This window comes from Mustela nivalis, assembly GCF_964662115.1.
Source record: "Mustela nivalis genome assembly, chromosome: 8".
NCBI classification, from domain to species: Eukaryota; Metazoa; Chordata; class Mammalia; order Carnivora; family Mustelidae; genus Mustela; species Mustela nivalis.
The window spans coordinates 20,630,445-20,653,107 of NC_139027.1; the positions used below are offsets into that span (position 1 = coordinate 20,630,445).

The following is a 22,663-nucleotide window of genomic DNA, read 5'->3' on the forward strand; positions in this document are numbered from 1 at the left end:
CTTTTTCTAAATCCAGCGAGGCAGAGGATTTGGGGATGGGGGAATGTTTAGAGGCAGCTTTATTCAGGACCTGGGTGCCACCTGCTGGCCATAATTTAGTTGTATTTACAGGGTCAAATCTAGGAAAGGAAAATGAAATCCTGCCCTCCCTATCAGGATGAGAGGTAAGGGAACTAGGAGGCTGCTTCTTTGTGACCCTCTAGCAAGTGTGACAGAAAATCTTTGCAGAGACCCCTGGATGCCTCAGGTGAGTCCTCTACCCTGACCAGGGTAGAGAATAGCCAGTCCTGAGTGGAGGTAATGGCTCTGATCCTAGTATCAGCCTCCCACCCCACCCCTAACCACTTTCCCAAAAGCCCCAGAGGAAGCAACAACAGGATTGTTAGCCCTGAAAGCAGACATTCCCCCCCCCCCCAACTTCCTTCTTACATGCCCTGTTGCCACCTTGGAGACACTAGGTTCAGACTGATCGAAGGTGTGGAAAATGCCCTCCCATCATGAGGCACAGAGAGAATTGGGAATTTCTGGCCCAGAAAACTTTGGCATTTTTCAAGTTCCTGTGTAGCTCTTAGTGACTCTAGGAGCTCTGATAGCAAGGTCTTTACTTCTATTCTGGAAGGAAAACGGGAAATGTTTCCTATGTACCGAGGAGGAAGATGGCTAACACTTTCCCCGCAGGGAGGTAGCAGTACATGGCCACATCCCAGCCTTTGCCTCTGCAGTGCAGGCCGGTCAGTCCAAGGTATGCCCCTGTGTCCAATGAGGGCAGTGTCCTAGCACCTGGCTGAGCATTGTGTGTGTGTGTGTGTGTGTGTGTGTGTGTGTGTGTGTGACACTATATATAGTTGACTCTTGAACAACATAGTTTGAACTGCACAGGTCCACTTATATTTTTCCAGAAATATTGTATGGGACTATAAATATATTTTCTCTTCCTTGTGACTTTCTTAATAACATTTTCTTTTGTCTAGCTCACTTAGAATACAGTATATAATCCATATAACATATATGTTGGTCAACTGTTTATGTCATCAATAAGGTTTTTGGTCAACAGTAGACTGGTAATTAAATTTTTGAGGGAGTCAAAACTTATACACACATTTGCAGCTGTGCGGGGCATCAGTTCCCTCAACCCCTGTATTGTTCAAGGGTCAACTGTGTGTAATACGCTGTGTATGTTATGTATTATATATAAATACATACTGAAAAATTGGATATGCAATACATTATATATAGTTATATCCATAACATATATAATATAGTTGTATATAATACGTATATAGTTATACACACACATATGCACTGGGGCTTTACTCTGGCCTACTAGGAAATCTCTGCAAGAAAATCTGATATGCTCTTCTAGTAAACAGTGTGGACCATCCCCTGTCCTGTCCCATCGAACCCCAAGAAGGCTGCCCTCAGGCTAGAAGACCCCTGAAGCTCAAACAATTTCAGTCAAAATCTGGAGAACTAATTTTGACCTAGACCAATGCCTCTGCTTTTATTGAGTAATCAGCCCTTGAAACAGGAAAAAAAAAAAAAAATCCCTAAAGTGGCTCAGGAACTCCCAGAGCCAACCTAAGACCCCCTCCCCTTTACCTCCCAGGACCAGTCCTGCCCAGCCCATTCCCTGGGAGGCCTAGCAGAATACAGAACCATAGCTCCCACATATCCCCACCCCCGTCCCCTGAATCACCCTGCCCCAGGGGCCTTGGGGAGAAATAATCCTGAGCTCATGGAAGGCCAGTATCCAGAATAGTTTGTGCCCTCTGCCCTCAGCTAGGCAGGGCTCTGCAAGTTTCCTGGAGACCTGACGGGGCTGACCACTCCTGTGGGGGCCATTCAAGCCCATGTCTCTTGCACTCTACATACTTTCCTTTCTGACTCCTGTCACACATACTGCTTCACCACACTTAGGGGGCATAAATACTCATCAAAATAAAATGCCCTTCCCTCAACCCTACCCAGTCAAGTTTGGTGTCCATCCATGCCGGCTAGCTTTCTGAAGTCACTCTAGATGAGTTTCCTAGAAAAGCAGAAGCACTCTCCTAAATCCAGTCTCTGCAGTTACTGTCCATGGGGAATTGGTCTGGAACCCACAGGTGAATGGAACATGGCCTGGCCATTGAAGAGCTTACATTCAGGTGGAAGGGACAGACATACAAGTGATTTCAAGAGAACTGACATGCTGTGACAGCATGCTCAGGGGTCCTGTAGGAACAGAGAGGGGCAGGGCATGTCGCCATGCACAAGGTTCAGAGACAGTGTCCTGGAGGACATGACGCCTCAAGATGAGTGGGGGAAGGGGGGCCAGGCCAGAAACAATGAAAAGATGATCAGAAAGAAGAGAGGCCGTGAGGAGGCATCACTCAATCATTCAGCACATTTCCTGAATACTTTGCCTGTGACGGGCCTGGAAACCCCAGTCCTGGTTTCAAGGCTCTTACGGATAAGGGGGCAGGCATTTAAACAAGTCCTGTGGTTAGAACAAGGGTCAGAATACAGGGCACTGGGCTCAAAACCTTGTGTAATAGGAGACGCAAGTACCCTCCGAAAACCCTCGGAAATCTCTGGAATTCTGGCTTCTGAGCCCTTGGAAGCTCCCAAGGCAATAATTTGTGTTTCTGTTGGCTTTTTGGCCTGCCTGACTTCCCTTCCCCGGGGCAATGAAGGACAGAAGTAGAGGGTTTCTCTCCTGATTTTTCTCCAAAACGTCCCTGAAGTTAAGTGTGCATCTAACAAGGCGCTGTGGTGTACCTGTGGGTCAGGGGCCACAAGGGATCGCAGCCTAGTGCGTGCCACTGGAGGCTCCTCTCTACAGCGGCTTCTCCAGTTTGCTCCCCCAGACTCTCCGGGCCTCTTGGTCAGGTACAGATTCTGACTCAGTAGGTCTGGGGTGGGACTTAAGAATTGGAATTTCTAGCAAGCTGCTCCACGGACCACAGTTTGAGAACCATGGGAGTAGAGAATGAGTGGACTTTGGAGTGGGGGCAGCATTCCAGACAGGGTAAGTAGGCAGCTGCTGGTGGCTCCGAACTCGGGGAGCAGAGTGAGAGAGAGGCTGGAGAGGTGGGGCCCATTTAGGAGTCTGATTAGTCGTGGGGAGAGTCCCATGATAAGGGCAAGTGCCTCCAGGAGACCGGGGAGTGGTCTGGGCATAGTTTTCCTTCACAGAGACAATTTGTGTGTTAAATCTAGAGAAATATTCTTCACTCCGGAAATAAGCACTCACAGTTCTCAGAATACACCGTGCTTTCGTCTGTTTTCTGTTTTCTCCACTTCTGATAAAGACCTAGTTACAAGATACATTTCCCTCTTAACAGTGCGAGTCAGAGATAAACAGCAGCTGACTGACCCTGGCCTCCCTCTGCCGCTGCTGCCGGGGTGACTGGGGGGGGAGGGGAGGGCAAGGAGGAGCTCACCGCCGCTGGCCAGAAGGGGGCGCCTCTGCCCAGCTCCCACCATTGGTGGCTGTGCAGGAACATACCAGGGTTGCCCAAAAGCAGCCAGAAACCTGGCTTCTCTGCAGGTCGTTTATGTGAGATGTCCCAACGTTAAGCTATTGGGCACTGATTCAGAAATGTTTGCCACACTGCGAGTACTGAGCGGCTCAAGTCTGCAAGGCAAATTCAGCCAATGGGTGTCTCGTTCATGAGTGCGGTGGATAGTGCTGCGGTTCCAGGCTGCTTTTACACAGATTCTGATTGCAGGAGCATTGGGGACGTGCTGGGAGAGAGGCTGGAGGCCGGGTGGCCTTGAGGAGGCTACTGCTGGCCTTGGCCAGAGAGCACGCGTGCATAACCCCCAAGGCAGCAGGAGAGGTGGGAAAAGCGGGGGGCATCCTGAGGCCGCAGAGCTGCCCGACCTGATGAATGACTGGATATGAGGGTGAGAAGGAGTAGGGCTGTGGAGGACAACCGCCAGGTTTCTAACGTGCGTGACTGAGTGACGGAGTGACTGGTGGTGACATTCGCTGGGATAATGAAGACAAGAGCAGAAGCCTGTACTGAAGGGAGGTTCTAGATTGTAGGTGCCTGTGGTGTAGAATGTAGGTGCATGTGGGTCAGCCAGCAAGCTATCTGCCACAGAAGTATGGGGTCTGAAGTCAAAGGAGAGCCAGAGGATTAGTCAGCTTTCTAAAACACAAATCCGGTCAGGTTACTGCTTGTTTAAAATTCTCTAATGGCTTCCGGTTGTCTGAACAGAAAGTCCAGACGCCTCGTGGAAAACAAAGCCATTTGCAGTCTGTCCCTGCCAACCCCACGGTACCACACCCCGGCACAAACACCTGCTCCCCAGGCCTGCTGGACAACTCGGAGTCCCAGAATAGGCCATGCCTTTGTTCTTGCTAGCTCTTGGGCCCACGGTACCTTCTACCCCGTCCCTCATATGTTTGGAAAATTCCTAGTTCTCTCAGACTCCAGCGTCTCTGCCCTGAAGCCTTTGCTGACCTTGTCAGGCAGAAGAGATCACTCCAACCTTTGTGCCGCCTCTAAACTTTGTGCACGCTGCTTTTTCTGCCCCGTCACTCCCTGCTGGAAGGATGTGCCTGTCTGTAAACTGCTTGAAGGCAGAGATCACTTCTTACCGCATCACCCATTCCTTAGCACACGTCTGGCACGTAGTAGACACTCGAGAAATGGCTGAAGAGTGAGATGCCTGAAGAGTTTTCCAGGAGGGAAAACTGCAAGGCTGGGCTAGCGGAAGATGCTTTTCACTTCCCCAGGGATTACCTGGCTCTTTCTCTCCTTACAGTTAAAGAACAGCTCGAGGGCCCCGGGTGCTGACCTGCCTGTCTTCTTTCTTTGCAGCTGGGGTATGGCCGTCAATGTGTACTCCACATCCGTGACCAGTGAGAATCTGAGTCGCCATGATATGCTTGCATGGGTCAATGACTCCCTGCACCTCAATTATACCAAGATAGAACAGCTCTGTTCAGGTAGGAGCCTGGGAGTGGGAAGGGGAGGGCAGGTGGGAGGCAGACAACACAGTTTGTAATCGGGATGGAGGAGAGCTGCAGAGCCCTTAAGTAGTCAGAGTGTTTGGAGGTGAAGGAAATGAGGAATATCAGAAGTAAAGAGCAGGAGAGCCTCAGGGAAGGTCTGCAGGACAGGCGGGCCAGTGGGGTATCAAGAGCTAGGACAGGCAGTGAAGCCAGAGGGTAATAGCATGAGGTCCAGACTAGCCACTCGGGCCCCAAATCTCAGCTCTTCTTGCAGTGCAAGCCCAGGCAAATCACTGGGTCTCAGTTTTCCCGTCTGTAAAATGGAGATCACATGTCCTGTCAAACTAGGACCGCTGGCGGGATGGAGTTCCGTATGTACAATGTTTGGGGCGATGCTCGTACGTGACCGTGTCAGTCCAGAGTGATTGCTCTCGTTCCTGGAAAGTTGGGGGGACTCTGGCCAGGACAAGGAGAGAGAAGACACTGGGTCATTTGGAGCTGAGGGCCAGCACAGGACCTGGGCAAGAGGAAGCGAGGAGCCCTGGCTGGGGGGTGGCCAGACGCCCTCAGGCAGCTGTGCGTCTCCGCAGGGGCAGCCTACTGCCAGTTCATGGACATGCTCTTCCCCGGCTGTGTGCACTTGAGGAAGGTGAAGTTCCAGGCCAAACTAGAGCATGAATACATCCACAACTTCAAGGTGCTGCAAGCAGCTTTCAAGAAGATGGGTGTTGACAAAGTAGGTGCCTGCGCTCCGGGGGGCCCTGAGGAGCTGTGTGACCCTGGGGAAGAAGACCGGCCTGCCAGCCGGGGCGGCGGAGGCTGCTGGGGTCATTCCAGCTCTCACGCCTCTCTCCACGTCCCTCCTTTCCAGAGGGAATGTTCCCCCAGCTCAAGGCATGGTGGGAAACCCCACACTTGACACCCCACCCTGACAACATGCCTGCCCCTTCCTTCTCTGGATCCCATCCACCTCAGCAACTGAGGCTCAGTCTAACGGCTTCTATGAAGTTCCTTCTCTGTAGGGCCTAAGTCAAGTCTCTGGGCTCACTCTCCTGCCTCAGTGGCCTGCAGCCCCAGGTTCCAACAGCCCTCACACCGCCCCCCACCATGCACGCGGCAGCACCAAGGGACACCTCCTCACACGGTGACGCCCAGGGCCTGGAGGAGAGGGCTGGCTCTGGATTCCTGCCCAGGGCCACAGCCTGCCCAGCTGCTCGGTGCCACGGGAGGGGCCCCCCTGTGGAGAAGGAGGACGCTGCAGCCCAGGGGCTGGCTTTCCTGAGAGCAGTGGCCCTCTCACAGAGGAAGGCAGCCCTACGGCAGCAGGTGGCTAAAGTTCTCTGCTTGTGTGGTCTATTTCAGATAATTCCCGTAGAGAAATTAGTGAAAGGAAAATTCCAAGATAATTTTGAGTTTATTCAGTGGTTTAAGAAATTCTTTGACGCAAACTATGATGGAAAGGATTACAACCCTCTGCTGGCGCGGCAGGGCCAGGACGTAGCGCCACCTCCTAACCCAGGTGATCAGATCTTCAACAAATCCAAGAAACTCATTGGCACAGCAGGTAACGTGCCCGAGCTGGGGGAGGGAGTGTGGGGGGCCGGGCCGGCGGGGCTCCACAGCCAGGAGCACCCCCTGGGCCACCGGCCCGGCCCTGCCAGCCTAGAGGAGACTGTTATCACGGAGTTCAGATGACGCCGCCTGCTGCCCGCCTAGACCAGGGGGAGTCACAGTAGGGAGGACAGGGCCGCAAAGATGGCTACAGACTCCACCGGCATCAGCCACGGGAGCAGTGGCAGTGGGAGGCCCAGGGCCCTTGCTCTGGTAGCGTGAGCTAAGCTGTTGGCCTCAAGATGACAGGGCGGCATGTGGCACGGTTCGTCTGTCCAGGTCCTTCCAGGCCAAGGGCCTGGTGCCAGCAGCACACACCTTTCTTGCCCCCTGCCCACTGGACGCCCAGGGACAGGAGTTTGCCGAGCTTCCCCCACTGGGATCACATCTTCCCTGACTCTGAAGGTCCATAGCCTGAAGTCCTCAAAAGAGGAGTCTTTTGAAAGGAAGCTTTGTCTGGGTTCTAGAAGAGAAGGGAGAGAAGCGAGAGGGCCTTTGGGGGACAAGAGGGCTGGGGAGAGGAAGAGACAGGAGCAGCCCCAGCATCTGAACCCGTCATAGCAGAGCCCTCCTCCGTTTGCGCTGCTGCCCCGCCTGGGCCTGCCCCCGTTCACCTGCTTGCTTTGCGTTAGAAGCAGCCAGCTCTGACTAGGGAGCGGCCATAGCTAGAAGACAAGTGGCCACAGCATGCCCGGCCTGCGGGGGAGGACCTGGGGGCCCTGAATCAGGCCGAGCACAGAGCACAGAGCCCATCCTGAGGCAGGGAGCCTGGGAAGGCCTGGGGCCCTGAGACTCCAGCGTCACCCACAGGGAGGGCAGGGCTTGTGGTAGGAAAACCCAGCAAGTGCCAGATCTGAGACCCTGCCCTAGCGGCTCTTCCTCAGACTCTGGCTGACAGACAAGAGGCCCAACCCTCCCGGCCCCACTTCCCAGGTTCGCCTTCCCAGTTCCCCTCAGCTCTCCCTCAGGCCAGCTCTCCTCCTTCCCCACACCTCATACCTTCTTTACTCCCCCGAAGCCCCTGCTCTCCCAGGCTTGCCGAAGAGCTGCCCAGCTGCTGTGGTGTCCGTGTGGCCATGGCTTGAGGCCTAGCTGTAGATGGCCCTCCTGAGTGGGAGAAGAGGGGAGGGCAAGAGTGCCTGCCTTTCGCATGGGCCTGCCCTGCAGCCTTCACACCAGGCCGTCTCACGCCACGTGAGCTGTGGGCTCACGTGACCCCATCCGACTTCTCTCCCCTGGGCAGTTCCCCAGAGGACGTCCCCCACAGGCCCCAAAAATATGCAGACCTCTGGTCGGCTGAGCAATGTGGCCCCACCCTGCATCCTCCGGAAGAATCCCCCATCAGCCCGGAACGGCGGCCATGAGACCGATGCCCAGATTCTTGAACTCAACCAGCAGGTGAGGAGGGTGGGCAAGGGCAGCTGAGCGAGCCCTCAACAAAAAGCCAGGCCCTTGGGCATCACGACAGGAAGGGGGGTCTGAGGCAGGGATCTCTGGCCTGAACACCGCCTTGTCCCTGAGCAGCTATTGGACCTGAAGCTGACCGTCGATGGGCTGGAGAAGGAGCGTGACTTCTACTTCAGCAAACTTCGAGACATCGAGCTCATCTGCCAGGAGCATGAAAGTGAGAACAGCCCTGTTATCTCGGGCATCATTGGCATTCTCTATGCCACTGAGGTGAGCTCTGGGCCTGGCCGTATCCTGCCCCGTGACAACCACAAGGGGTGGCACCCGAGGGGCCTGAGGGAACACAGTGAGGAGAGCCAGCTGAAGTCAGAGCCTAAGGCCACGTAACGATCAGCCGGGAATGGGGACTAGAACTCGGGGTCAGGCGGCCGTCTCCCCTCTGCCTGGACTGGCTGGCTCACCACTTCCCTCTCCTCTCCCACCCTCCAGGAAGGATTTGCACCCCCTGAAGACGATGAGATTGAGGAACACCAACAGGAAGACCAGGACGAGTACTGAGGGTGGCTCCAGCCCTAGCTGACTGCACGGCTTCCCGTGCCTCCCCTCCCGGTCCCCCCCACATTATAATCCTTTCCTTACAGCCTGTCGGCCCCGGGTGCTTTGTGTCAGTGCCGCAGCACTGGGGAGTCAGGCAAGGAGCGGGGGCTCTCGGGGAAGGGGCAGGTGAGCAGGCAGAGGCCCCGTCCTGCCGGCACTGGCCCAGCGGTGACTCTGTCCACTCCTCCATATCCCTATTTATTTCCGTTGTCTCTACGCTGTATCGGCCAACACTTCCCGGGGTGGGGAGGCTACCGCTGCCCCCCGCCCCAGCCAGCCACTTGCTCCCCTGACAGCCAGCAGCTGTATATTTGACAAAGTCATTGGTATATTTTTACTTACTGGATTTTCCTTGCACTTTACCTGTTCTTTTCCCAGGGCTGACAGCACAGGGCTCCGGGGCAGTGTGCCTGGCTTGGCTTCCCTTCCCTGGTGCTGGGAGCCATGGCAGGACTCCCCCATTCTTATTTATTTTGTCTTTTGACTTCCCAGTAGTTGAGGGGAAGGCTGATGTCAGGAGAGGGATAAGGGGGATTGGGGGGGTGCCTTAGGCCTCGGTCGTCAGGGAGAGGGAGGGGAGCATGTGAGGGATGAAAATGACCTCCTGGCACCAGGCTCCCCCACCCTTGGCCCCCGGCCCCCAGCACTGAAGCCCAGCACTGCCCCGAGGCCCCCAGCCACTCCTCCCACAGCTTGGTTCATACCACACAGACTCTGCTTGGACCCTCTTGTACGTCCGCCTCCCATCTGCCCTCCTCCCCGAGCCCGATCCCCGCGGGCCACCCAGCCTGCATATGTGTTCACTTTTATTTAAATAAACTTGTGTGGTAAAAGTCCATGCCCTGTCTCCCCCACCGGGGCCACGGCCTGGGTCTCAATGCTTGTGTCTTCCCAAGCACTCCCGTCTCCAGAGGTGGTTGGAGCACAGCGCGGCTGCCACCCTCCGTCAGGCCTAGAAACTGCCATGGGCATGTGGCCTCAAAGCCCAGCTCGAACCCCGTCCCCATCTGTCAACTCTGGTTCAGAGGCTGTAAGGGGAGGAAGACGTGGAGTCCGCGACCCCCAGTCGCCGTGAAGGAACAAAGTGTGGGGCCGTGGCTGTGACAATGGGCAGTAGCCCAGTCAGGTGGCTGGGGGTGGGGGGAGTAACAGGGTGGCCTGGCCAAGAGGTGCTCAATCTCCTTCCGGCCAGTCAGGGCACATGATGTCCCCCACCCGTTGTCAAAGTTCACATCCCTCCCAACAGCGATCCAGCTGGGGACAAGGAGAGAGTGGAGTGAGTTACAAAGAGCAAGCAGCTATGAGTGCTGAAGCCCCGAAGGACAGCAAAGCCTGAGCGGTCCCTTCTGTAGAACAGGCCCTAATGGGAACCCAGAGTCAGCAAGGCTTTCACATCATCTGCACAGCCCTACCCTCCTGGTGCATGCCCCAGCAAAGGCCCATAGTTAAGAATGTCCTGGAAGCCCAACAGGGACCAAGGGTACTGTAACAAATGTGTGAGCCAGACCCGCTCAAACAAAGCCATCCTCTCTATCAGACCCTGCACTTATTGATGAAGGGACCAAGCCCTGCATGTGACATAACTTGCTCAAGGTGGTAAAAATCTGGGTTAGAATTCAGACCTCCAGACTCATGATTCGGCACTCATCCCCAAAGACCACAGAGGTGGGACCTCCAGAATGTTCTCTAGCAGTGGGCTAGTAGTCCTGGTAGGTGTGTCTTCACCATCCTGAACATGATCAAATTGGGGCCATGTTTCTGCCGTGCCCCTGCTCCATGCGCCTCCTCCAGACCACTGCCATTTCTCTGATAACTCCAGACAGAATTCTTAAAGAAGTAATTCATACTGTTCATCCCTCATTCACTTCACCTCCTTTTGGCTCCTTCCCCAACATAGATTCTTCTGGCCCTATTCTGGCTTTCTCCCCCCAGTAATTCCTTGCCTGCTTTTAACTCCCTTGCCTAATCTTTTTTTTTTTTTTTTTTTTAAGATTTATCCATTTATTTAAGAGAGAGAGGAAGGGCAGAGAATCCCAAGCAGACTCTTCACTGAGTGCAGAGCCTGATGCAGGGGTCCATCCCAAGACCCTGAGCTCATGCCCTGAGCCGAAACCAACAGTCAGACGCTTCACCAACTGAGCCACCTAAGCTCCTCCCTTGCCTAATTTTAAGGGGCTTTCCCTCCACTATTCCATGTAGATACTATAAGAAAATAAAGTAGTTGTTCTATGTTACCCAAAGTTCATCTTCAGGCCAAGACCTCACACTGCTGTCTAAGTGGGTATGGGAGGCGGAATAATGCCTCCCCCCAGAGGTATCCATGTCATAACTCCCTGAGCTGGGAATGTGTTAGGTTACATAGCAAAGGAGAATTAAGATTCCAAGTGGAATTAAATCACTAATCAGCTGATCTTAAAATAAGGAGAGGATGGTGGGTTATTCAGATGGCCTCAGTGAAATCACAGGGTCCATACAAGTGGAAGGGGGACAGAAGAGGAGGTTGGAGTGATGCCATGTAAGCAGAACTCAGTCTGCTGTCACTGGCTTTGAAGACAGAAGGGGCCTGAGCAAAGAAACGCAGGCAGCTTCTAGAGGCTGGGAAAGGCAAGAAAACAGATACTCCCGTGGAGTCCCCAGAAAGGACCCTGCAGACATGGTATTGTAGCACAGTGAGACCCTGACAGACTCTTCTAGAACTGTAAGATATATAGAACTATAAGCTAATAAATGTGTGTTGTTTTAATCCACTAGGCTTATGGCAATTTGTTACAGCAGCAGTAGAAAGCTAACGCAGTAGGTCAAACTCAGCTTCAGCAGGTTCACCCTTCTTCTCGCCCCCACACTAGACACCCACCTGTCCTCCTTGACCCCACATCTTTTGATTCTTCCTTCAAACCCTATGTGGGTGGGTACCTGCTCCAGCCCATGTCTATGGATGGCATCTGAGGCTGCTCTTAAACATTCAGAGTTCAGAGACACAAAGCCACTGCCACCTCCACCTCTTCCCAGTACCTTCATACTAAGTGTGTCTTTCTTGCAGAACACTGAAGATGACGAACTACAATTTTCTGTTTATACATTTGTCTCTCACACAGGCTTCGAGTTGCTCCGGAGCAAGTGAGACGAATCCTCCAGCTCTACCCAGTACAGTGCCAGGTGTCTAGGTAGAGAAGGTTCTTAGGAAATGCTACAGAAAAAATAATGAGTGACTCCTAACCCCTAGATGCCAAGGTACAACCAATTTCCGGCCAGACCAGTCCAAGGAAAACCAGCAAAGAAAGTCCCCCCCCCCCTTTTATATATCCCCACCACGGAGCAGACCCCTTCTTTACCTCCATGGAAAGCTCGTTCTCTTTCTTTTCCGTAAACAGCGTCTCCTCTGTGACCATACACGTGACACAGAAGGGTTGAGCAAAGGGGATATTGGTGCTAGACTCTGAGAAGAGCTAAACCAATGATCTGAAAAGGGAACTGAATCATGATCTGTTCAGTTATGGTCCTTGGCAAAAGCGCTCTCAGAGCATCCCAAGGCAACGTCAGCCACAGTCAGACCAGAAGGGGCTGGAGGACGGGCAGGAGGCAGCCAGAGCCGGTCACCTCCCACCTCCTGACTTTCCCCCACCCACACATACCCCATCCTTCACATAGCTCCATTCACCTCTCCGAAACAGTGGCTCAGGCCACTTTTCTCACGGTCCCCCAGCCCACATTCTGCAGACCACATTCTGCAGACCACAGCTTATCACGGACCACACCCTTTCCAACCTTCTTCACCTCCCAAATCCCATCAAGCATCTCGGGACTGAACTACTTCCCGTTTCCCAGGTTTACCCTTTCTTGTCCTACCTCTAGGCCTTCGCTTAAATCAACAAATCCATACAACTGGCCAATTCTCTTCACTTGTCCTGATCCCCCAACCGGAAAAAATTATCCCATTTCGCATTTCAAAGTCCACCTCTTTTAGGAAGTTTTCTCTAATCTCTTTCCTAAGGAGCTCCTCAGTCCTCAAGATGTTCGACCGCAGGAATTTGGACTCTATTCTCTCTAACTATAAAGGCTTGCCTGGCTTGCATTTCAGTATGGTAGATAGGAATCTCATTCTCAGATGTAGGAGCCTATGTGAAATAACACATTTCCTTTTTTTTTTTTTTTAAGAGTTTATTTATCCATTTGACAGATCACAAATAGGCAGGAGGGGGGGGGTGGGGAGGGGGTGGGAGACAGGTTCCCCGCCAAGCAGAGAGCCGGATGCGGGGGCTCCATCCCAGGATCCCGGGACCTTGACCAGAGCTGAAGGCAGAGGCTTTAACCCACTGCGCCACCCAGGCACCCCAACACATTTCCTTAATTGTAATAAACTACTTTCATTTCTCCTCCCCTCATCCTCCTCTGCTGGAATGCTCTAAATGTTGAGGTCCCACTGGGTACTACAAGCATGGCGGAAGGCCCTCCAGGGATAGTGGATGTCAGCACTAACCTGCTAGACTAGTTCCTCAGATCAGGGGCCCTTGATTATTCCCTGCCACATTTGGGACTTGGGACTGCCTCTTGCGGTGGAAATCGGAGCCAGTCTTTCCCATTACTTGGAAGGGGAAACAGCTCTGTCTGTCCCAGAACCCCCGATTTTTTTTCTCCTACCAGAAGTGGTCTCCACTCTCCTCATTTCCTGCCCTCCAAACACTGCCCCCTCCCTCAAGTTCCGTCCTCTTCCTTGTTCTTCCACACTAGATTTTTATAGCCCAATAACTCGAAGTTTAACCACTAGCAACAAAGAAGCTAGCGCTTTCCTAGAAAGACGAAAGCATTTAATCTTCAAACTCTCCCCAGAGGGAAGGGGAACTTTCCATTCCATCTTTTGAACACCACTAGAAAGGAAAGAAAACTCAAAACGGTTAAATTTTCGAGTCACCCAGTGCAGTGGCCTTCACACAGTAGGTGCTCAAGAAAGAGTTTCTGAATGCTATAGCCTCTCATCTCAACATCTTTGCCTGGATGTCTTTTCCTAGGAAGGCCACCCGAGCCCCTGCCCAATCCTTCGCTAGGGATAACCTGCCGAAAACGCAAGACTACAAGTCCCAGACTGCCTTGCGGTCGGCGCCGCGCGCTGCGAGGGCCTACGAGGAGACGTGGCAGAGCGCGGCGCCTCCGCGCCGGACGGGAAAGCCCAGGGAGGTGGCAGTGGCGGGAGGGTCGGAGCCATGGCAGCCAAGGGGGCTGGTGGGGGGCGCTGGGAGGTGGTGAAGAAGGGGCGGCGGCCCGGGGCCGGCGGCAGTGGTAGAAGCGGCGGAGGGGACCGCCGGGCTCTCGGGGAAGCGAACGGTGTGTGGAAATACGACCTGACCCGTGAGTACCCACCCGGCCGGCCGCCCGCCCGCGCCGCCACCCGGCCCTGGGCCTGTCCCTTTGGCGAGGTAGCGAGCGGCCACCCGAGCCCCTGGGCTCTCCTACCGATCCGGACCCCCCCGGTCAGCTACCGCGCGTTGCCTGTTGAGCCTCACAGGAGGTAGACAGCGCTGAGAGGGAGCTGTCTTCGCCTCGCAGATGAGTAAACTGAGGCCCAGTGGAGTTAGATGCGGTCCCCGGGATCACATGTCAGAGGGGACCAGGACTGCGGTCTGCACACACGCTCTGCCAGCTGCTCCCGGCCCTAGCCTTGGCTCCCTGGGCAGGCGGCTGAGAGCTGGGGACAGGCATCTTCGTTGTACACGGTGCCGTGCCGCCTCCTTGAGTAACCAGCAGTGTGGCGGGGTGGAGGCTGAGCGTCCCGTCGGGCGGCCTCATTCTGGACAGCCACCGAGCATTGTCAATGGTGCCTGTTTCCCCAAGTCTCCTGGAGGAGTGGCGCCCGTTTGCCACTTGTTGCTTAGACAGTTGTCACAGTGGAACCAGATGGAAAAGCCTGACCTCCCGGACTGGTAGCCACTAACGGAGGAAGCCAGTGTCTGTATCCAACTCCTCCACTAGTTCCCACCTACTCTGGTTTATCTAATAAAGAAATGCCTCACCTCTGTGAAAGAGCCTGTAAACTCAAGAGCTGCCATGACTGAAAGAAGCAAGAGGGCTCCTCAGCCTGCTCCTTAAGCATGACAGCAAGAAGGGGTTTTGATGGGCATCTGGGTGGCTCAGTCATTAAGCATCTGCCTTCAGCTCAGGTCATGATCCCAGAGTCCTGAGATAGAGCCCCACTGGGCTCCCTGCTCAGCGGGAAGCCTGCTTCTCCCTCTCCCACTCCCCCTGCTTGTGTCTTCCCTCTCTCTCTCTCTCTCTCTCTCTGTTTCTGTCAAATAAGTAAAATCTGTAAAAAAAAAAAAGGGTGGGGGTGTTGAGGCAGGTTCCTCACTGAAGATGAATTGGGTGACAATGTGCGGGAAGGAACTGCTGTTCCCGTGAGGCCCTCATGACCTTTTGTCTGCCTGTCATTACCCCAGCTCCAATCCAGACGACAAGCACCCTTTATGAGCGGGGCTTTGAGAGAATCCTGAAACGGCAGAATAAGGAGCAAGTTCCACCCCCTGCTGTGGAGCCTAAGAAACCAGGAAACAAGAAGCAGACGAAGAAGGTGGCAACCCTCACCAACCAAAACCAGAAGCAGAGTCGCTTCCGCAGCCTAGAAGAGGCACTGAAAGCTGTGAGTGTACCTAGACTTGAAGTGGGGCGACGACAGGGACATGAGGTATAGAAAAGGTGAAAGGACCAGGATGGCGAGGAAGGCCGCTGAGGGACCTGTGGAATTTGGGAAGCTATTGATTGGGAGGAGGTGTTCAGGAATGGGCAGAAACCCCAAGGGATAGAATGTTTGCATTTAAGATAGATAAGGAAATAAGTTTATAGGGAAACCTAGGTTAGTGCCAGGAGAGCCTTGAAGACTCAGGGATACCGGGAACGGGATCGAGAAGCATCTGTGGTTCCTTTCCCGGTGGAAGCAGTGATCTTTCATTTTCTACCTGGTCCCCTCGAACATGTGAAGGGCTTAAGAGAACTGGGCCTTGAGATCAGCAATTCCAGCTGTGCTTTGTTTTCTGGATGCAGCGATACTTTGGCATTCCATATACTTCACATTTAAAAGTAGAAATCCCTTGTATTTCTACCTTCACCTAGTTCAACCATTTCCCCACCTCTGCCCTGTTTCCCTCTACTCTAACTTACCATGGGGTGGGGTGGGGGGCCTGTATCCCTGGCAGCTGGACATAGCAGCTCTGCAGAAGGAACTGGACAAGAGCCAGAGCGTGTTCTGTGGGAACCCATCCGTGTGGTTGAAGGACCTGGCCAGCTATCTCAACTACAAGCTCCAAGCACCTCTAAGTGAACCCACACTAAGCCAGCACACTCACGGTTAGTTCTTCCAACTCCCTAAAATGAGACAAGTTCAAGAAAATCCTGAAAGGGCTGTGTGTGTGAATCCCTAAAGGGCTCTGTGTAACAGAGCCCAGCGCCCCTCACTTGGTCCTCATTTATGTGCATGATTCAAGCTGTTCGCAGGTCATCATGGCTATAAAAGTGGGCCTCATGGGAATAGGGAGGATGCCAGCCTAGTGCAGGGACCTCTGTGCGCACTCACTGTTCTCAGGGAGTGCAGCAGAACCCTCAGAGCGGGCAGAGGCTTCTGGTCCTAGCACTCATGTGGAGGCCTTTCGGCCCCAGATTATCCCTACAGCCTGGTAAGCCGGGAGCTGCGTGGAATCATCCGAGGACTACTGGCCAAGGCAGCAGGGTCTCTGGAGCTCTTTTTTGACCACTGTCTGTTCACGATGCTGCAGGAGCTGGATAAGACACCAGGTGAGAGGGGAGCCCCCTTGAGGGATAGCCCTGGCCCATATGGGGAACCTACAACTCCCTTTTTCCTACTTCCAGATTGGCTGGGTGGTTCTGTTTCCAGCAAAGAAGTATGCTAATCTCAGTACTCTTTTGGAAAGAGAGAAAGAAGTTAGCGGTTGCTGGTCTTGGGTCCTGGGCTCACAGCTGCTCGCTGCTCGAGGGGAGATCTTGGGTTTGAGATACCAAGTAATGTACGTAGGTCTGAGAACAGCTGTCTCTCCAGGGGAGTCACTACATGGTTACCGCATATGTATCCAGGCCGTTCTGCAAGACAGGCCCAAGATTGCCACCATGAACCTGGGCAAGGTGAGCTCGGGCGGGGGGTGGGGGGTGGGGAGGGTGGGGACACCAAAGGGGCTAGGGCTGGGGAGGTTGGGCGAATCTACACTGTTGGGCTAACGAAGGGATCGTGGAAGATGCTGTGAGACCAGTAATGGCGGCTAACTCTGCTAGTACGTGGTCTGGGGCAGCTTTATATTCATATGACATAGGTACCACTGTTGGCTCCTAATATAGGAGATGAGAAAATTGAGCCACAGTGGGGTTCCGTGACTTCCTTAGTTAGCAAACCAGTAAGCGGCAAGTATGGGTAAAGGCCACAGCCTGGTGCCAAAGTGCACGCTCGGAATCGCCACCCTGTACTACTCTAGTGGGGCGATGCCCCGTCGCCTGTCTCTTGTCTCCCTTTCGACATCTCTTCCTGCCTGGCTTTGGGGGTGCTCCTGTTGCTTTGCCCTATTGCAGCCTGCCTTTCCCACTGGTCTCCTCAGTTCCTGGAACTGCTAAGGTCTCACCAGAGCCGACCTGCGAAGTGTCTGACCATCATGTGGGCCATGGGTCAGGCAGGTTTTACCAACCTCTCGGAAGGACTGAAAGGTAACAAAGAAGTGGGGAAGAAAGGGGGATGGTCTCGGAGGCAGGAAGGTCCTCTTTAACATCCCCAGTGGGCCCAGGCATGAGGCTTCCTCCCTGACCTTTGTCTCCTCAGTGTGGCTGGGGATCATGCTGCCTGTGCTGGGCATCAAGTCTCTGTCTCCCTTCGCCATCGCTTACCTGGATCGGCTGCTCCTGTGAGTAATTGGCAGGCTGGGGAGAAGGGGGTTGACGTCCGCCAGGAAGGCCCATGGTGTCCAGAGTAACCGTTGGAGCAAAATGGGGTGCTGCGATCCTGGTGTCCATAGATGGGAGGAAAGCCAGGACCAGCACCTCCCAATCGGAACATGATGTTGTGGAAGAAAAGGGAGGAAACCTCTAAGGGATAGGGGGTAGGGCTGATTTCATGCCCATTTTCCTAGATGTTGGTCTCAGCTGGGATCACAGCCTGCCCGGTCATCTCCAGCAAGTCTGTTTCTTCCTTTCTCCGATAGGATGCACCCCAACCTCACCAAGGGCTTCGGCATGATTGGCCCCAAGGACTTCTTCCCACTTCTGGACTTTGCCTACATGCCCAACAACTCCCTGACACCCAGGTAGGACTGCCCTGGGGCATACCTGCTGTGAAGGCTCCAGCAGCAGGTCGGGAGCAGGCAGGATATTTCCCATCCCTTCTCCAACTACCCTCAATTGGAGATTCTCAACCTGCAAGTTTGAGGGATCGGTGAACCCCCTAAAATTATATGGACCCTCAAGTATGATTGGCATATGGGCATTTTCCTGGGGAGAAGATCCGTGACTTCCAACAGATGTTCCAAGGAGTCGCTGAGTCTAAAAAGACTCTGAGCCATTATAAGGCCCTTAGCGACTCCCCTCCCACAGGCAGGGCAGAGATTCGGGCAGGCAGTGGGATGCATCGCGTAGCTCCATTTAGAGCCTGTGCCTGCTCTCCTCCCCACCCCCACCCCAGCCTGCAGGAGCAGCTCTGTCAGCTCTACCCCCGACTGAAGGTGCTGGCATTTGGGGCGAAGCCGGAATCCACCCTGCATACGTACTTCCCCTCCTTCCTGTCCAGAGCCACCCCTAGCTGCCCTCCTGAGATGAAGAAAGAGGTGAGGAAATGACAGGAGGCCGCTGCAGAGGTCCGTACGGCCTGACAGGGGCCTTGCCTTCGCGGAACCTCTTTCCTGGGCCTCCCCTTAGTTCAGTCCCGACAGCCACCCGCCCCTCTCCCTCACGCGCCACCCTCACAAGGACTGAACTGAAAGGACTCAACGTTCAGGTGTGGCTGGTCTGTGATGTCCTGCCTCTTGTTCGACAGGTGACCTTCGAGCTCAGGCTCCAGCTTGGGAGCTGCAGCCTCCCCCTTGCGGCCTCTCAGAGATTTCTGGGGTCTGGGCAGGATTTCCCCATCCCTTAGGATGGGCGTGTTGCATGGGTGGTGCTGTGCTCCTCTGGCGGCCCCCGGCCCCAGCAGTCTCTCCTGTCCCCTGTGCAGCTCCTGAGCAGCCTGACCGAGTGCCTGACGGTGGACCCCCTCAGCGCCAGTGTCTGGAGGCAGCTGTACCCCAAGCACTTGTCACAGTCCAGGCAGGTGGGGGTGGGGGGCTGCCCACCTCTGATCCATAGAGAAGCCTTAATGTGTGCTTCCCAGCCTGTCCCTGGCCTACAAGCACAAGGGGAACATTGGTCGCTGTCCCTCGGCTTTGTGCCTCTCGAATTGGGAACGTGGCTGGGGTGGCCTCTAGGAAGCTGCTCACGGGGGAGGGAAGTGACGGAGCCAGGGCCTGTTGGGGGACCGGAGGATGGGAGGGGCCGAGTGGGCCCCTGACTGGAAGGGGTTGTACTTTCCCTGTAGCCTGCTGTTGGAGCACCTGCTCAGGTCGTGGGAGCGGATTCCCAAGAAGGTGAGGAGCTGGGAGGACATGGCAGGCTGAGCCTCGTCTGGGTTCTGGGTTCGTACCCCTCGACCACTGCCCTCCCTTTGCTGAGAAGACACTGTATTTGTGCATTTGGCAAGGACAGAGGTCCAGGGTGGGTGCTCAGAGTCCCCTTACAGACCAAATGTTACCCTCCCAACCCAGACTTTCTTATCCTACAGACGCAGAGGTCTTTGCAGGAAACCATTGAGTCCTTCAAGCTTACCAACCAGGAGCTGCTAAGGAAGGGCAGTGGCAACAGTCAGGAGGCCGCCACCTGTGACGCGGCCTGCAAGGTGCGGGCCCCCAGCCCTCCCCGGCCTCGCACTGGCCGATGCCTCTGTCTCAGCGCCCCCCACGCCCCCCAGGAGCCCGCCCTGCCTCCGGGATCATGTGAGGGCCAGATCCCCGCCCTCTGACCACTGCTCCCCACCCCTTCTCTCATAGGGCCTCTTGCAGCAGGCACGGGGCTACCGGCTGCCCTGGACACGGCTCCTCCTATTGGTGCTGATCTTTGTCATAGGTTTCCTGTGCCATGACTTCCGGTCACACAGCTCTTTCCAGGGTAAGCAAGAATTGGCAGGCAAGGGAGAGAGCATGAGGGTGAGGCCCAGCACCAGGCATGGCACCCACTGGCCCTAGCACGTAGCTTTGCCCTGATAGTACAGAAGACAGGCTTTTCTGTCCACACCTTCAGCTTGTGTTGTTGCTTTGCTGGGTAGAAATGTCTGTGTCTTCATGTTCTCCTTTGAGTAAGTGCTGTCTCCGTTTTCACCCCGGAGGAAATTGAGGGTCAGATTTAGCAATTAGCTTAAGATCACAAGATCACGGCTGTTAAGTAGACGACCCAAGACCTCCTGCCACTCCCTGGCTGCCTCCCTCCTGTTCACCAGGCCCAGCAGGAGAGATGGGCTCAGTGCCCCAGGCCTGCCTCCCTCCCGAGCAGCCCTGGGAGCACATGAGTTCTGCTCCATCCCTCACTGGGCCTGCGCTGGGGCCTTGCAGGGTCTGTCTCCCCTCGCCCCGCCCCCTCACCCCCAGCTCACCAGAAGCCCCCTTTACTCAGCCTCCCTTTCTGGTCGGTTGCTTCGATCATCGGGCTTCTTGCCTGCTGGCCAGCAAGTGTGTGCCAGGGTCTACTCCTACAGCCTGCAGGGCTACAGGTGAGCTCCTGGGGACGGGGGAAGGGTGGGAGGGACAGGGCCTGGTGTTTAGGGTGGTGACCACATCAGTGGGAAGGAATTATGGTTTTCCCTTCCCAAGGCCTCCCTCCCCCTCGCAGCTCTTCTTGGGGAGCCGAGTCATCTGAGCAAACTCAGCCTTGCTTTCCCCCCCACATCTTCTACAGCTGGCTAGAGGAGACATTGCCGGCTTGGGGCTCCCACCTTCTGACCGTGGTGAGGCCCGGTTTGCAGCTGGCCTGGACCCACACCAATGCCACAGTCAGCTTTCTTTCTGCCCACTGTGCCTCCTGCCTTGCCTGGTTTGGTGACAGCCTCACCAGCCTCTCCCAGAGGGTAAGCCAGAGATAGGGAGGTCAGGGAAATGCTGGTCTTCCCAGGGTCCGGAAGGTGCGTCCCCACGTGGAGTGGGTCCTCGGGGCCAGGATGCATTCTCCCAGCGCTCTGACCTCTCCACTGTGCTCCCAACTGCAGATCCAGCTCCCCGACCCCCTTATCCAGCTGCTCCAGTCTCTGAGGGAGCTGCTCCTGCTGCTTTACCAGAACATGCTGCTGCCGTTGTGGCTTTTACTGTTGGAGGCCCTGGCCCGGGCCCAGGAGTACTGCCATGAGGCGTGCAGGTGAGACCATCATCCAGAGCCCACACCGTCTCCCCAGGGATCAGGCTCTCTGCTTCGTCTCACCTCACCCTGCCCTGCCCCTTGCACATCCCTTGGCCACTCTGGGACACAGGTGCAGCCCTGTGATTCAACACAGCCCTGCTTCCCCACTCCCACACATATTCTGCTTTCCTCCCAGAGGTGAAGTGACCTGGGATTGCGTGAAGACACAGCTCAGCGAGGCTGCCCTCTGGGTCTGGCTCCGCCTACAGGACATCACCGTGGCTTTCTTGGACTGGGCACTTGCCATGATCTCCCAGCAATAGGCCCTGCCTCCTTGACCCCTGGCGCTGTCTGGGACAGGCTGTGTGAGACTGCTGGTGGGGAGAGGAGAGGGTGGCAGTTCTGCATAGGAGTCTTCTTCACTTGGTGCCTGAGTTCTGTCTCCTAGGGAGTGGCTGGTGGCCTCTGCCCCAGTTCCTCTGCCTTCGGTGGGGACTGAGCCCAGAGATCTCCCAGACTCTTCCCCCCTGATCCCACTGAACACTTGTCTGGTCCTCTTGCATGTAGCTCCCGGCCTCCGTCCTCAGGCTCCTAACCTCTGTCGCCCCCTCTCTTCTCCTGCTCTCCACTTCCTTCCATCATATTCCCGAAGCCCCAGACAACTCATCTCCAGAACGGTGGGATTCCACTGAGTGACAGCCGCATTCTTCTGATGAAGGATTCCTGCTCCCAGACTTTAGCCACAGTGGGACAAGGAAAAAGGCCTCTGGAAGAATGTCTCATCACAGTGGGCAACAGCAGCTTCACCTCGGCCCACATCTCGGGCATGCCTGTCACTGGATATGAGGGCTGGGTGGAAAGGCCTCTCACTGCCCCCTCCGTCATGGTCCTACTTCTTTTCTCTCCACTCCCCTTCAGGGTGAGGGGACTCTGCCTCAGGGTTCAGCTCTTCCCCATTGCCCACCCCTACCATCTGTCCGGAGAGCAAAGCCCAAGTAGTTGTGTGTCTCGGGCCCAGTGAACCTTCCAGCAGCCTGTCGAGACAGGGTTCAGCATACGGCTCCTCAGTACGCTCCTAGGTGGAATAAAGGACACAGATTTGACTTCCAGCTTTCCTCTCTGCACCCTCATAGAGGAATTCCCATAGTTGTGAACAGGACAACAACACACTGGGCTCGCGCTCGTCTCCCATGGCCGCCCGCCTTCTGGGGCTTGTCGCCAGTGGCTGCAGCCAACCTTCTGACAGGGAAACCTCTCACCCAGCATTCTAAACTTCGGCCTGTTGAGGATTCCAGACACTCCTTTTGCTCCTCTAATCATCTTGTCTCACTTGTCACTGTGATTGATGTCCCAGGATTTGCCTTGATAGCTTGAGTGTTTTAAGCTGCAAAAAGCAGGGGGAATCTCCCAGGGAATTCTTGGTCTATGATCAGCGGTGTCCTCTTCCTTGCCAGGACCTTAACATACTGGTTTTTATAAGGCAATGAGTGAAGGATTTAGGACTCCCAAGAGACAGTGAATCAAGGGTCTCTCACCAAAATCCCTTTTTGTGTTTGACTTGAGACTCAAGTCAGAGAGCTAAAGAGTCTGTCAGCTCTCACCTCAAGTTTCCTTCCTTGAATGTTTCAGATCTATACAGTACTAGAGCGCACTGCCCACTCCAGCTCCCACGGGCTGGTTCGTGCGTCCACCAGGAGACTGCAAGGACAGCGC

The 22,663-nt window shown here is 54.9% G+C and overlaps 2 protein-coding genes and 1 pseudogene across 5 annotated transcripts in view; all 3 read left to right on the top strand.

Moving 5' to 3' along the window:
* MAPRE3 (microtubule associated protein RP/EB family member 3) overlaps positions 1-9,396 on the top strand; it is a 52,420-nt gene extending 43,024 nt beyond the window's left edge. For 2 of the 3 annotated variants that reach the window (XM_082745195.1, XM_082745193.1), the window contains exons 2-7: positions 4,812-4,939; positions 5,536-5,681; positions 6,308-6,509; positions 7,800-7,954; positions 8,081-8,233; positions 8,453-9,396. In XM_082745195.1, coding sequence (XP_082601321.1) covers positions 4,819-4,939; positions 5,536-5,681; positions 6,308-6,509; positions 7,800-7,954; positions 8,081-8,233; positions 8,453-8,521 — 846 coding nt within the window. In that variant the 5' untranslated portion in view covers positions 4,812-4,818 and the 3' untranslated portion in view covers positions 8,522-9,396. The remainder of the gene's footprint in view (positions 1-4,811; positions 4,940-5,535; positions 5,682-6,307; positions 6,510-7,799; positions 7,955-8,080; positions 8,234-8,452) is intronic. The other variant, XM_082745194.1, reaches the window with a different exon arrangement.
* Positions 1-22,663, top strand: part of LOC309870608 (glucokinase regulatory protein-like) — an 878,156-nt pseudogene that overhangs the window by 451,320 nt on the left and 404,173 nt on the right. The gene's annotated exons all lie outside the window — the stretch shown is intronic.
* Positions 13,659-22,053, top strand: TMEM214 (transmembrane protein 214). Its single transcript, XM_082745084.1, has 17 exons — positions 13,659-13,903; positions 14,989-15,188; positions 15,742-15,892; positions 16,202-16,336; positions 16,599-16,681; positions 17,146-17,251; positions 17,364-17,445; positions 17,743-17,844; positions 18,219-18,360; positions 18,747-18,838; positions 19,107-19,155; positions 19,350-19,463; positions 19,615-19,732; positions 20,234-20,330; positions 20,516-20,684; positions 20,823-20,968; positions 21,147-22,053. The coding sequence occupies exons 1-17, from the start codon at positions 13,759-13,761 to the stop codon at positions 21,271-21,273; spliced, it is 2,058 nt and encodes a 685-aa protein (XP_082601210.1). The 5' UTR covers positions 13,659-13,758; the 3' UTR covers positions 21,274-22,053.

What these genes read in the sequence shown, in the direction of transcription:
- TMEM214 (XM_082745084.1), top strand. Translation starts at nt 13,759, where the DNA reads ATGGCAGCCAAGGGGGCTGGTGGGGGGCGCTGGGAGGTGGTGAAGAAG. An exon ending in AAGCACTTGTCACAGTCCAG is followed by an intron (nt 18,839 to 19,106) that starts GCAGGTGGGGGT and finishes CTTTCCCTGTAG; the next exon opens with CCTGCTGTTGGAGCACCTGC. An exon ending in TACAGCCTGCAGGGCTACAG is followed by an intron (nt 20,331 to 20,515) that starts GTGAGCTCCTGG and finishes CATCTTCTACAG; the next exon opens with CTGGCTAGAGGAGACATTGC.